The 13,312-nt window shown below is 55.5% G+C and overlaps 5 protein-coding genes across 5 annotated transcripts; 3 read left to right on the top strand and 2 right to left on the bottom strand.

Moving 5' to 3' along the window:
- Window positions 1-204: 204 nt before the first annotated feature.
- Window positions 205-765, bottom strand: B0H18DRAFT_1081904 (tRNA intron endonuclease; the record flags this gene model as incomplete). The annotated part of the gene is made up of 5 exons (XM_048031457.1): window positions 205-325; window positions 378-433; window positions 488-567; window positions 617-698; window positions 748-765. The coding sequence occupies 5 exons, from the start codon at window positions 763-765 to the stop codon at window positions 205-207; spliced, it is 357 nt and encodes a 118-aa protein (XP_047899591.1).
- A 4,391-nt stretch (window positions 766-5,156) lies between these two features.
- On the top strand, window positions 5,157-5,688 carry B0H18DRAFT_868463 (uncharacterized protein; the record flags this gene model as incomplete). Its single annotated transcript, XM_048039944.1, has 5 exons — window positions 5,157-5,217; window positions 5,270-5,336; window positions 5,388-5,446; window positions 5,500-5,555; window positions 5,605-5,688. Coding segments are annotated over 5 exons (327 nt in total), but the record flags the coding sequence as incomplete, so codon positions are not given.
- A 434-nt stretch (window positions 5,689-6,122) lies between these two features.
- B0H18DRAFT_972931 (uncharacterized protein) lies at window positions 6,123-7,019 on the bottom strand. The gene is made up of 3 exons (XM_048043893.1): window positions 6,594-7,019; window positions 6,430-6,510; window positions 6,123-6,365 (listed from the first exon to the last, which is right to left on the bottom strand). The coding sequence occupies exons 1-3, from the start codon at window positions 6,886-6,888 to the stop codon at window positions 6,295-6,297; spliced, it is 447 nt and encodes a 148-aa protein (XP_047899593.1). The 5' UTR covers window positions 6,889-7,019; the 3' UTR covers window positions 6,123-6,294.
- Window positions 7,020-7,700: 681 nt separating this feature from the next.
- On the top strand, window positions 7,701-10,925 carry B0H18DRAFT_1164048 (Mycolic acid cyclopropane synthetase-domain-containing protein). The gene is made up of 11 exons (XM_048035827.1): window positions 7,701-8,211; window positions 8,286-8,448; window positions 8,784-9,100; window positions 9,153-9,303; window positions 9,415-9,524; window positions 9,623-9,701; window positions 9,755-9,802; window positions 9,908-10,081; window positions 10,145-10,238; window positions 10,297-10,337; window positions 10,400-10,925. The coding sequence occupies exons 1-11, from the start codon at window positions 8,167-8,169 to the stop codon at window positions 10,477-10,479; spliced, it is 1,302 nt and encodes a 433-aa protein (XP_047899594.1). The 5' UTR covers window positions 7,701-8,166; the 3' UTR covers window positions 10,480-10,925.
- Window positions 10,926-11,083: 158 nt separating this feature from the next.
- Window positions 11,084-13,024, top strand: B0H18DRAFT_972941 (ERG4/ERG24 ergosterol biosynthesis protein). The gene is made up of 7 exons (XM_048043894.1): window positions 11,084-11,514; window positions 11,564-11,778; window positions 11,832-12,047; window positions 12,100-12,340; window positions 12,403-12,484; window positions 12,537-12,671; window positions 12,726-13,024. Exons 1-7 carry the CDS (start codon window positions 11,145-11,147, stop codon window positions 12,790-12,792), a joined length of 1,326 nt encoding a protein of 441 aa, XP_047899595.1. The 5' UTR covers window positions 11,084-11,144; the 3' UTR covers window positions 12,793-13,024.
- Window positions 13,025-13,312: the final 288 nt, after the last annotated feature.

Raw genomic sequence — 13,312 nt, forward strand, 5'->3', positions numbered from 1 at the left:
CAATACTCCGCATCGCTTGAAGATTGACAGCCGCATTCTGTGCCCCGTGTTATAGTGTACAATAGTGTTGACCTGCTTAGACGTGGGTTGTAGTATTACTTATACATATGTCGAAAGAATGGTCATAACCGACGGTGATCCTTCTGCACAGAGAGACCGGCTCGACGCAACATGAGCGTGAGGCACTCTTTTTATGATGCAAAATTAGACAGGTGGTTTCACGATCCCCGGGCTGATCTTGTAGTACACAATAGATGAGTCTTCAGTATTGATGGCCAGGTATATTTGTGTTGGAGACGAGAGTTCACGGAATGCGTCTTGTAACCTGGTTCCATGCAATAAGCAAGCGGGCTTGTCATTTGATTTTTTCCCCTCACCATGCTATTGAGAGGGACTCTGCGAGCGAGCAAGGGATGACACACAACATGACCTCCTACCGGCAAGCCATTAGCATCGCTCTATGTGAATGTGTACACTGGAAGCTCACGGTCTTAGGTCGGCGGCCTCGCAATACTCCTCTGGAACAGCTGGTGAGGTCTACGACCTCGAGCTCGCTCCATTCCTGTGCTACGCCCGATCAGTCGGGGTCCACTTCCGCGTCTTATCTAGCACTTACCCAGCTTCAGATCATTGTACGTTTGGAACAACGCTCCGGCTGTCCTGGGGTATTTGGGCAGGAGCGCGGACAGCTCTGAATACTGCGATCTACGATTCAGCAATAAGGTAAAATACAGACATGAAACGTACGGAAGGATGTTGCTCCATTGGGACTTTCCCGGGTGAATGCACAGTACGTAGTATACGTATGTATGTTGTTCGACACTCCACGTTGAGGTTCTTAGTATCTTTAGCTGAGCCGTACTGAAGGAAACTGGGTAGCCCGATCATCGTGACCGTCGTAACTGTGCCGCGGCAGTGAGCGTGTGACTGATGCGTATGTCACGGGACGCCGTGACGCCGTAATGTGTGTGGATTGGCCTTTTGGAGACCATCGCTTTCGTCTCATCCCCGGGATACGCCTGTACAGCTACCAGGCCAGCGAGGCGCATCTTACGCGCTTCATAGAGTGCAAGTTCCGGAAGCTTCGCTTTGTCAGTATAGAGGCGCATTCTCACTAGGCATTCTGATGTCAGTAAGATTGTAACACCGTCGCCGCTGGCAACAGCCCTAAGCTGATCCGCAGATCACGAGCTTATGTCCCCGGGGTATATCTGATCTGCGAGGAGTACTCGAGTCCTTTTGCCACAATTTCAATGACTTACAACGACAGGGACACTGCTGTCCAATTCGGGTCAATATTGGATATCGAATATTCGGCGTTGAAGTCCAGTCGAGATATTCAAGTACTATGTAGCCCTGGCACCGCGAAACTCAGGGTCAGCAGGATACGAATACGGCGTGACCGTAGCGCTCGCCTTCCGAGGTCTTCTACGGTGAAGACACTTGTACAACCTCCTTCCATCAGCCCTGCCCTTTTGCGCCTCCGATGATCCAATGGCTACTTGCCAGTGCGCACCGCGGGAAACGTTGACGAGACATTCATCACCAGCCACGAGATAGCGGTACTACATCAGCTAGTGGTCTGTAAGATGTGATGACCTCCTACGCCTTCCTAAGAGCTTATTAGACCTTGCTCAGTGACTCTCATGCACAAACAGTCTAAGGCTCGAACCGCAAATTTGCCTCAGGCAAGCCGAAGAAGTCCCAGGCTATGTCACTATGGCAAGCTTCTTCTCGGACTCAGTCCCGGGCCCGGATCTAGAAATTCACGCGTGGCTCATGAGGAGCTCAGGAGTAACTTGAAGGTGAGACCGGGACCGACGCATCCGGCGGTGGTACGAAGAGGGGGAACGATATTGATTCTGAAGCGCTCTTCAAGTTGGGACCTTGCGCGACGGTCCAAGAACAGGCACCAACGTGGGATGATGGCGCACGAGAATTCGCTGCCTGCCCTGGACTAAGATCACTTCTGATGGGATTTTGTACCGTGCGTTCAAGTTCTACTTGCTGATATGGACAATGCGTTCCCCATTCAGACCGCTTCCAACCTGCTCTTGAATCTCACCTCGACTGATCTACACCCGACTCACATCGACAGCACACCTCAGGCCGGACCCAGACGTCTTGGTTGGAATTGAAGCACCCGCGACCCGGTGATGCTGAAGAACAGCAAGATGATTGTGGTCGCATGTCACGCCTAAATCGAAGATCAGCTTAGCAGATTTCCACGACGCCTGCGCACTCTTGTCAATGTGATACATACGCAGCGTCACCAGCTGCGGACCGCCCCGCTGGCAGGCTGACCGGTCACGCTGACCGGTATCCCTACATCGCACTGCATGCGACATAAATAATCGCTGACTTCAGGCCGAGCCGTCAGCGACATATCACCGACATGGAACAACCCTTGCAGCCCAGCGCCCCTTCGCCACCGCCCAAGCTGAATGGGACGTCCGTATCCGGGAGAATGGAGGACTTTCTGGCGGGACTTCCATCTCTCAATCGTACGTAAGTCGCTTTCCTGTGATGCCGCCAGGCGGAACGACGATTCCGCATTGTGCGTGCAGGGGGGCTCCTTGGCTTTACGGCTTCAACTCCGAGCGATGGCAAGCGCCATTATACGACATCCTTTGCCATGATAAACGACACCGGAACCTGATACAAACGTCAGCTTCGGTTGTAGACGCTACCATCCATCCGATAAGAACCACTTTACCGGATGCCGCGAACTCTGCTTACGGAGGATCCGCAGACAACAGGAACAAAGATAATGGAAGGTTATGGCGGGCCCATATGGTGAGATGGCTGGATGGTCCTTGGAGACACTGAATCGTACATTGCAGTTCTGTTCCTTGATACCGCGCGGTCCCTTCCGCGAAGCGGAACCGGTCTTGGACAGGAATGCAAGGACACGCGCTCGATAGACCTGCGAGGCGTTACGTGTGAGTAAGGGTCCTCGGATCAGCCCTTTGGCTTTTACAGTTACTGAACCCTATCGAGGATAATCAGTCGAACAAAGGTCTCCTCTTTGGGAGGTGGATGACTGAGAACGGAGTGGTTCAAACCGTAAGTCAGTGAAGTTCTGCCGTACTCGCAAGCCACGCTTACGAGACCCTGTTCAAATGCAACAGAAACCCCGCATGGATAGCGTCTTCCCAAGCCTTCTCGTTGAGAGCTGCACGGACTGTATAGCCCTGGCTTCGGACACTTTGTGAAAGAGAAGCTCACCCATTCCCTGCGTAGCATACTACCTGGAACAATAGGACCTTGGCCATGTTCAGCCGTATCAGCACTGCCGCCGGGTCTTGAGGATCATCGTTATCAAACAATTGCGGTGATAAAATTTTTCAATGAATATTGTGTCTTGACAGCTACTAGACAGCGACACGAGGATCGCGGCGATATATTGGAGGACTCAAAGGTAAGAGGTTCTGTCTATGTAGTCGGATTGAATGGTTGAACCGTGTTCGAGGTCAGTTGAACGACCAATAGAAGAGTTGCCAAATTAAGAGGATGTGGCGCGAGCACGTGGCTCATAGGCGCCGGCGAACCTCGGTAACACAGTCTCCTTGCGACTTTCTCCTCCACTCAACTGGGCCGCTTTAGTCAGGAGTCTTCCTTTGCAGCTTGACGGCCAGTTCCTCTCACATCCTTACTCAAGACCCTCTGCTCGACTCGCAGAAGGTGAAACCATGTGAAACCGTCGACTGCTGTTTCAAGTCCAGAAATCCACGCGCGCACGCACCTCCAGTATGTACACGTCGAACACTGGGAAGAACAATCAGAAATTCCTGAATCATCAGAAAGCACGGTGTGTCCAAGATTCCTCATGTTGTTATGCGTGTACAAGCTTACCGACGGCAATGCAACAGTATCGATGTGCGGTTTGCCATGTTGCAATCCACCCTCAGCCGGCGGCTATAGTAGGGAATGAATCTACCTTGGCTTAATTCTCTCCGCGCGGCTGTTATTGACCCCACTCAATACCTATGCTGACAGAAAGGACGATTTCGGATCACTGCATCTATTAAACTTCGACGTCCGGGCTGTAATCTGACTGCAATCTCTGTGAGATGTTGATCGGTGATTGGGGTTCGACATTCTAACCTGTAAATGACCTTCTGGCTTTCTAGCCGCTCACTCGGACCAAGGTTCCCTTGCCAGGTTCTAGCGAGTGGTTGCCCGTAGGCCTCCGGCATCCGCAAGACGACGATTCCAAGCTCGTGGTTCGCGCCTGCACGGTAGGTTTGCCGGAACACTGATTACCGTAGCGGCTGGTTTGGGCACGTCTCATGTGCACTCGCACCCTCTTTTCTTGCCGTGCACATGGAAATCCAACGCAAAGACTCGCAATATGCCCGTAGAAAGCACTGGCGTTCCACTGGGGGTGCCCGCCGGTCTAACAACATCGCCGCAAGCTAGGCAGACGCCGCGACCGAGCCAGGCCAGCGGGGCTCGAGATATGAGCTCCGGAAGCGATCTGCGGTCTGGATATGGACTGTCTCGTCATGGCCTCTTACCCCACATCTCGTCTGGAGTTCTGCGGGCGCCCCATACCTGCGCCTGCTACCGGAATCCGCGCTCGGACGCTGTACCCGTCTTCCATACGGTGGTAGGTTTACAAAGCCACGGGGATGTTTACGCCAGTGCGCCGCTGCCGAGGTGGTCGGGTGCCGCTTCGCGGGTGCCGGGCGTTCTCGACTCTGCGTATGTCATTCTGGATCGCGCGGTGTCTTCGGTCTTTGAAGCTACCATGAAAGGTGTCCTAAAACTTGTTGTGTGCGGATTGGCTCAGGAGAGAAGTGAAGACGGGGCATCGATCGCGGTCGGGGCCAGAGACGGCTCCCAGATAGCATAGGGCCGAATGCATACCCTCGACACTAATCGCCCTCAATCGACATCGATAGCATGTTCTAGACAGCGCTCTCAGGCCACTCGACATAATTTATGGAGAGACAGGATCGCACTGGCCGGATGACTTCAGATCGGATCAAGATCCGTACTCCGCCTCCGTCCTAGTATAAGTCTGTGGCCCCAGGGTCTAGTCTTGCTCGTACGCCCCGCCCTTGCCTATCAGCTTTTTGAGTCGCCGTACCAGGAATACATCATGGTGAGTCTCGCCGGCCCGCACCTCGTCGAGGCTCACGACGCCCGCGCAGGGTGTCACTGTCGAAGTCATCAAGCCTGGTGATGGCGTCCACTTCCCCAAGAAGGGCGGTAAGTGTCGACTGCGCGTACCGTCGAGTTTCCGTCTCACATGCAACACCAGACAAGGTAACAATACACTACGTCGGCACCTTGTCGGACGGCCGTAAATTCGACTCGAGTCGGGATCGGTATGTCCCGGCGCGCTGCGCTGCACGCCGCATTCGTTGACAGTGGCATAGGGGACAACCGTTCGAGACCGAGATTGGTGTGGGCAAGGTGATCAAGGGCTGGGACGAAGGTGCGACGCTGCGAGTCACAGTCTCGCGGGAATGGCGTACTGACAGTGCGTAGGTGTCCCGCAACTATCGTTGGGCGAGAAGGCAGTCTTGACCGCAACACCCGACTTCGTGAGTGGTCCTGTGCGCGCGCACCGCTCGGCTGCTGATCGCGATACAGGCATATGGCGCGCGCGGCTTCCCACCCGTGATCCCCCCGAATTCTACGCTGAAGTTCGAGGTCGAGCTCCTGAAGATCAACTGAGGCGCGAGCCCGGTCGACGCGCTTGGACGTTTCTCTCCTTCTCTGTACATATGTTGTTGGGACCGCGAGGCATGTGAGATTACCCATTGTTTTATATCATCGCATTCACTGTACCGCCCGCCGTGCGCGTCGCGAGCCGCGGTGCCTGCTGGTCGAGCAAGCCGAGCGCGTCGATGAGCTATCGAGGATCGATGGATAAGCGGCGCATCGATGGAGAGGTACGCCGCTGGATGGGTGTCTGCTCGGCCTATCTCCTGCATCGTATGCATAAGAAACGCGACCCACATCGGATGCTTCCGAGGCGTCCATCGATCGCATATGACTTCGCGGGTGATTGCCTCTCTCGCAGCAGCTCGCAGCAGCCCGCAGCGTCTCCCGCTCCTCTTCCTCTGCCGTAACGTGTCCAGGACGCTTTTGTCTCTCGAGCTCCGTCCCGGCCAGCTCACACACCGTGCTCGCGTGCACCCGGGCGGGCACAGTAATGATGCCATTTGCTGGGACAGCTATCCTTGTCACGAATATACGTCACTGATCAGCAAAGTAGGCCCGTGGCGGTGGACCATCTGGGCCGTCATCTGCCTTGTTAGTCCGAAAATGCACCTTGCGCTACTTGGACCTCCTATCTCGGAGCGCATGCAATAGTTCTGCATGGGCCCTCTCCCTCCAGTGCCTAGATTCTAGAAGGCAGCAAGCATGCTCCGTTTCAGATAGTTCGAGGGTCACAATCCACGACGGACCGACCTTCTGCGAGCACCCTGACCGAATCGACAAAGTGCTCGTGGTTCTCGCGCAATTGGTGCAAGACCTCTGTCCAGGTCGGGCCTGATCCGTCGCATGATCAGTACAATGCAACTGCAGCGCGATTGCCTGGGCCTGCGGAGAGCCCTCGCGTATGCTATGCGAACCTGTACTGGATTGCCGCACCGCGCTACGAGCCCCGTCGTCCTCGCGTCCCGAGATAAGCTCCTCCAACCCCGCACGCATCTCCTCGACCTGGCGGCCCTTCTCCGACTTTCTCGCAGCACAAACAGCCATCCTCGTTTCAGAGCTTGCTTTGCATTGACGTAACATCGCCCCGTTCACATGCAGCTCCGATGCAAGCGACGATAGCTGATCCTGGTAGGTCGAGAGCCCTTCACGGCGGCCCCGGGTCGTGTCGGCTGAGGTCTCACCAGCCTGAGTGAGCTCGGCGCCAGACATGATCTGTCCAAGATCCAATGTGATCAGGTCGATGTAGAGGTCGCCTGAGGACTGTAATAAGGCCTTGGGTTGCTTGTGTTCGCCCGCGTGACAATTGCAGGGGTTCTAACTCGTTGAGCTCAATCAGACACCGTACCACTTTCTGGCGCCACAGACGCGTCAAATTCACGTGCTTTGACGCGCTAAGCTTCCATCATGTAGGACAGTACTGAACCACTGGCAGACGCACGGTGGACGCCGTAAGAATTGCGTCAAACATATAATGACTGCTGGTATGTGCGCAAGCTGCATGATACAGTAGGCTCGCAGCGGAAAAGCTAGTGATAAGTAAGTAGCTAAGTACGTCGACCCCGCCGACGTGGCACGTGGGGCAACGCGATCACGTTGCCACTTGAAATTTCCAACTGCAGTCTGCCGCGCTTGAGCGCCAGCGCGACGTTGTTCGCGTTAGTGCTGACATCCTCCGCTTCAACAAGCATCAAATCGTCCGAGTCCAACCACTCCTTAACCTGTCTGATCTGTCCACGTGCGCTGCACCTACGAGGTAGCATGCTGTCCCCAATATGTCTCTATTGCCACACGGGCCAACGCATCTCCTTGAACTTCCGCCGCGGAATGACTTACGCAGGCGGGCTTCGTAAATAAGAAGCCCTGCTCCCAAGTGAGAAGCTGGACTGCGAGGGCGTTTTGAGTTTCAGACGGCGGACTTTGCTCCACGGCCTTGCGCTACCAATCAATAGCGCTCTACAAGAAGTCCCACTTCCGGATCCGTGCATCGCGTTTTATTCGTGAGGCGTCCGACTAGACTGAGCGGCAGTCTCTACCTGACTCCCTCATCCCACCCAGCCTTGTTTACAATGGCCGCAGCTCTCTTGAAGTCGTCGACGAGTGCTCTTGCTCTTGCGATCCTAGGTGCCGCACGGTCTGCATTAGATCCAACGCTCAAGAAAGGCGTAGAACTTGCGTGCTTGGCATGCAGATTCTTTGTCGTTGAGTACGTTCCGATGAAAATGATCTCGCAGCTGCGGTGGGGTGACAAACCTCGTTCCATATCGCGCGCACCGCAGAACCCTCAAGAACATCCGACACGGTCGTCTCCTCATCGTCTGCCCCGGCGTACCACACTCGCGATTCTTCAAGGAAGGTTGTCACCTTGCGTTTCCTGCAGATAGCCGGTCGAGATCGACTGGGCACAAGACTGCCACCATCACGGTCAAGGATCCGGTGTTTTGGCTGCGCCTCGCCACGCAAGGGGACCTCGGTTTCGCAGAGGCGTTCATGTATGGGGAGGTCGACTGCACAGACTTGACTGCACTATTCCAGGTACGTCCGAATCCTCAACCAAACGGGGATACACTGCAATGCTCGAACTGAAGGACCGAAATTGCATTCCACAGGTACTATTGGACAACCGCTCTTGCCTCTCCGAGATCGACACCCTGCTTGCCAAGGCCTCTCGTGTGGTCGAGCGCTTTCTCGCCTCTCATCTGGTCAACAACCTCGCGAATGCGCGCCAGAACATCAGCGCGCACTATGACATCAGCAACGAGATGTTCATGGGTACGTACTTCGTTGTTGACCTCGTCTCTGGGGTCCAGGGCGAGGTTGCATTCGTGCGAAGGAGACGCGTGCTCTTGGTGTTATCCACGCGGTCGCTCTTAGGTGTCTCGCTTTGACTCTGACAAGTTCACGAGAATATATGCGATGTGATCTTGAAGGAGCGCATATATGCGCATACATTGACCCCCCATGTCATATATGCACTTGTCTTCGCCCGTAGCCTCGGGCTGTAATCTCGGTCGCGCCCCCGCGGGCCTGGTAGCAGCTGAATTTCCCCGCAATCCGTGTCTTCTCCACATCACAGTACGTGACTTACTATTCGCTACACACGACAGCATTCTTGTCCGGAGATATGACCTACTCGTGCGCCATCTTCCCTGAGCTGGACGCCGATCTCCGCGAACCATTGCAGTCAAGAATCGACACCGACTCTTCCTCGAGCGGCCCGAGCACGTACGACTCAAGTGGTACTTTATCGGCCAGCGACGATAGTATAGCAAGCGACATCAAGATCGCCCAAGCCAGCACGAGGGTCTCCGATGTGGGCACCAGGCGCGCCAGGGACAAGGACGACGACGCCGAGCTGTGCGACGCGCAGATCAGGAAGATGCTGCATATAGTGAAGCGTGCGGATATCAGGCCGGGCCACAGGGTACGCTCCCTCGTCTCGCTCGTCGACCAACGGCCTGAAGAGGACCGCGCAGGTCCTCGAGATCGGTACTGGCTGGGGATCCATGGCTATCTGCATGGCGCAGGCCTTCCCCGGCGTGATCGTCGACACGCTCACGCTCTCCGAGGAACAGGCGTACCTTGCACGGCAGCGCGTAGCCGATATCGGCCTCGGCATGCGCCTCTGTCAGAGGTGCATCGACGACGGAGTACCGGATCTCAGCGACCTTGACGGCCTGGACCTGTACGAAGAGGACAGGCGCCATGCCACAGGGTGTTTCTGTGAGCCCGCCCGAGTGCGCGTGCACTGTATGGACTACAGGAGCATGCCGCCAGAGTGGAAGGGCGTGTTTGACCGGGTGGTCAGCGTGGAGATGGTTGAGGCTGTCGGCTATGAGTTCCTAGAGGTGCGTGTCTCGCGAGTGGGTCGCACGAATGCGCGGGCGTAGTTGCCTGGGTGGGTAGTGTACCGTCCTGGTGCTGACGTCTTTCGTCGGGTTTGCAGACGTACTGGTCCCAGATCGATTGGGCATTGAAGGACACTGGCGTCGGAGTGGTGCAAGGGATCACTCTACCCGAAGCGCGTAGGTTAACATTGACTCGTATGCACAGAATATGCACTTATCACACTCGATAGGATTTGACGCGTACGTCCGCGACACGGACTTCATACGGAAATGGGTGCGTCCTCCCATGATGCTGAGAGTAGTGATGCACAGTCACTTACTTGTGACAGAGTGAGTACCAAGGAATTCCTGTGTACAGGCTACACTTACTAACGATGCTCTAGTCTTCCCCGGAGGTTTCTTGCCCACACTCACGTTGCTCACCTCTACGATGTCCAGTGGAAGCAAGGGAAGACTTGTCGTGGAGTCCGTTGATAATATTGGGCCTCACTACGCTCGTACGCTTCGGGAGTGGAGGCGCCGGTTCGAGAATCGGTTTGATACGGAGATTATCCCTGGTAAGTTTGGAGGCTTTGCATTGTATACGATAACGCCTTCAACGTTTGCTCCGCGCCCATCAGCTCTGCGGAAGCAGTACCCCGACGTCTTAGGTTATGGTGGACCGGAGAGCCTGGATGAGATTGAGGTCTTCCGCAGAAAATGGGTGTACTACTTGTGAGTGAGCGACTGCGTAGCCTTGCCGTGTTAGTCAGCTGAAAGCTGTTCTCGTCAGTGCTTACTGTGAGATAGGCTTTGCAAGTCGCAGCTTGGGCGGTACGTTTGCATTCCTGCGCGAGGCAATTCGATGCTCAGTGGCCGCTTACCTTGCGCGACAGACCATATCGTCACCTTCACGAGGGAGGGAAATGTGGAATATGGTTGTCAGGTCCTGGGGACCGATGCGGACGTCGAATGATGAGGCATGTGTGTGAGTAAAGTATAGCACGGTCGGAGCACAAATGCAACAACTGCGTCCCAGAGGACTCCTCTCCATATGATGCCGACAAGCTCTTCGAAAGCGGTAGCTGAAAATGCATCACCACTGCGAAACTTGCAGTACTTCGTTGTTACTCCCTGCAAGCGAAAGTGGTGTCGGATCGCCATGCATTATACTGGCCACTCAGCAGAGTCCGCGCAGTGGCACACGGACGTCACACGAGCTGTGCTTGCATGTCGCCGACACCTGATAGTATCAGCATCAGGCAGAGTGTTCTTGGCTGAGAACAAAGAATACTGGACAGCTGAAGAGCCCGTTGCGACGGCGTGTGCGAGTTCGACAGCCCACTGCCGTCAACTACCACCGCCCTACGACTGCGTATCATGGTCTATTATGGTCCGGTGTGCCAGGTTTGCCTGATCTTCATCATGCGGTCACAAATGTCACAGCAATTCAGTGATAGATGCCAATGGTACTTACGGTCGAACGACTCGGAAGAGATGGATCAGCCACCGTTTGGGATGTAGCGCCCGTTGGCCACAAAGGAAATGGCGCCACCGTCATAGACACGCTCTCTCAGGGCCTTCTTCTCGCCACGACGCGTCCAGCGCGTGTCCTCTCTAGCAACCTCACCCACGACCGCCATGTCCTCCTCCAAATCCAAGTCCGTCGCTCGACGCGGCGCAGAGCTCAACCCGCGCACGACAAAGTATGAGTTCTTCGGGCCCCCGGGCGCGCTCTTTGTGACCCTCACCGTCCCGATCACGACCTATGCGCTTTACTTTGGCTGCTCGGAGCAGGCGGGGGGATGCCCGCCCCCGGCGATTACTACCGACGCCATTGTTGCTGCGCTCAGCGATCCGCAGTGGTGGAAGGGCCTTTGGGACACGGAGGCGGCCCTTATGTACCTTGGGTGGTACGCGTTCTGTGTGGCGGCATGGTTCGTGCTGCCCGGAGATTGGGTAGAAGGTGTGACGATGCGCACGGGGAAGAAGAAAATGTACAAGATCAATGGTGAGTGCCACTCTCGTCGCAAGAGACTTGCATGCTCACAGTGCCACAGCTTTCACGACGATGCTGCTCGCGCTCGGCCTCACGGGAGGCTACATCGGGCGCTATGGCCCGGAGTCGTTCACATTCATCTACGACAACTGGGTTGGCTTGGTGACAGCCTCTATCCTCATGTCTGTAGTGCAAGGCCTCGGATGCTATGCTGCTTCCTTCCGTCCAGGCGCCCTCCTCGCCCTCGGGGGTAACAGTGGCAACCCCATCTACGACGTTCGTGGAGTCTCCTGTCAATCACGCTCGTACTGATGAACGCGTCACGTTAGTTCTTCATTGGCAGGGAGCTCAACCCCTCGATTGGCTACTTCGACTTGAAGTCATTCAATGAGCTCCGACCGGGCCTCATACTCTGGGTCCTCATTGACATCAGCATGATGTGTGAACAGGCCGTCCGCCGTGGCGGGTACAAGCACATCACCGACTCAATGTGGCTCGCGAGCGCGTTCCAGGTTTTCTACGTCTTCGATGGGTTGTACAACGAGGTACGCTCGCCACATCGTCTGTCCGTCAACCACTGTTCTCATGTGCATGTAGCCGGCGATCTTAACGACCATGGATATCACCACGGACGGCTTTGGCTTCATGCTCGCCGTCGGCGACCTCACCTGGGTGCCCTTTGTCTACTCCCTGCAGCCGCGTTTCCTCGTCTTCAGGCAGAAGGAGCTCGGCTACGCCGCGACCGCTGCGATCGTTGCGGTCAACGTCCTTGGCTACGTTATCTTCCGTGCTGCGAACGGCCAGAAGAACGACTTCCGTAATGGCAAGAACCCGAAGAGTGCGTACCCTGTTTCGCTGTGACGGTGAATAATAGGTGGCGGCTGACCGCGTTCCGGACAGACCTGAAGTACATGACGACCGAGCGCGGCACAAAGCTCCTCATCGAGGGGTGGTGGGGCATGTCCCGGCACCCGAACTACATGTAAGCATCTCCGTGTAGCCTGAAACGTCCGCGGATGCTCACACCGCGGCAGGGGCGACCTCATCATGGCGTTCGCGTGGTCCCTCCCGACCGGCTTCGAGACGCCCATCACGTACTTCTACGTGACCTACTTCGCCGTGCTCCTCATCCACAGGCAGATGCGGGATGACGAGAACTGTGAGAAAAAGCGAGTCTTCCGTTCCCCAATGCTTCGCGGTGATGCTAACGGGTGATTGAACAGATACGGAAAAGACTGGCACAAATACTGCAAGCTCGTGCCGTACCGCATCATTCCCTACGTATATTGATAGGCTTATCCGGATGTCTGGAGGGGGTTTCTTGTGTTGGCGTCGTGAGTGTAAATGGTTTCTGGACCGCAAGTGGACTGTCTAGTGTATCTCCCATATTATATGCTTCTGATGTTTCTACTTGTGGCAAGCTGATGTGATACATACGGAACTTCTGCCTTAATCTGTTTGCCAAGTACTTGCTACGAGATGGCAGACATGGAAGAGAGCAGCTGTGGGTGGTGCCCTGCTTGAACGGAGTGCCATTGCCAGCTCCGCGGACTGAGCTCCATGGCATATCATTGATCATACAATTTGCCGTGCAGGATGACACGGGATGATTGCCCATCCGCCGGGCCCGTAGTGAATTACAACGGGTTTACCCAGCATCTTACTTTGAGGTCATGACGAAGATCCGCGCACGGGCTGCGCAGGGAGGTGTAACTTGTGTCCGAAGGGCGGTGACTGTCCGAAAGTGACACCGTGTCAGCGCAGTGAGCAGCCCACTTGGCCTGAGCATCACGTAAGTTCCAGAGCTTAC

This window comes from Fomitopsis serialis (assembly GCF_022376445.1).
Source record: "Fomitopsis serialis strain Sig1Antser10 chromosome Unknown B0H18scaffold_3, whole genome shotgun sequence".
Classification (NCBI taxonomy): domain Eukaryota; kingdom Fungi; phylum Basidiomycota; class Agaricomycetes; order Polyporales; family Fomitopsidaceae; genus Fomitopsis; species Fomitopsis serialis.

Bases quoted from the DNA above. Each gene is read 5' to 3' on its own strand.
- B0H18DRAFT_972931 (XM_048043893.1), bottom strand. From the start codon at position 6,888: ATGTCTGGCGCCGAGCTCACTCAGGCTGGTGAGACCTCAGCCGACACG. The intron at 6,511-6,593 runs GTTCGCATAGCA...GCGACGGATCAG, and splicing joins GGTGCGGCAATCCAGTACAG to GCCCGACCTGGACAGAGGTC. The intron at 6,366-6,429 runs GTCGGTCCGTCG...GCTGCCTTCTAG, and splicing joins GGTCAGGGTGCTCGCAGAAG to AATCTAGGCACTGGAGGGAG.
- B0H18DRAFT_1164048 (XM_048035827.1), top strand. From the start codon at position 8,167: ATGTATGGGGAGGTCGACTGCACAGACTTGACTGCACTATTCCAG. The intron at 9,702-9,754 runs GTAGGTTAACAT...CACACTCGATAG, and splicing joins GATCACTCTACCCGAAGCGC to GATTTGACGCGTACGTCCGC. The intron at 10,082-10,144 runs GTAAGTTTGGAG...CGCGCCCATCAG, and splicing joins TGATACGGAGATTATCCCTG to CTCTGCGGAAGCAGTACCCC.
- B0H18DRAFT_972941 (XM_048043894.1), top strand. From the start codon at position 11,145: ATGTCCTCCTCCAAATCCAAGTCCGTCGCTCGACGCGGCGCAGAGCTC. The intron at 11,779-11,831 runs GTTCGTGGAGTC...GCGTCACGTTAG, and splicing joins GTGGCAACCCCATCTACGAC to TTCTTCATTGGCAGGGAGCT. The intron at 12,048-12,099 runs GTACGCTCGCCA...ATGTGCATGTAG, and splicing joins TCGATGGGTTGTACAACGAG to CCGGCGATCTTAACGACCAT.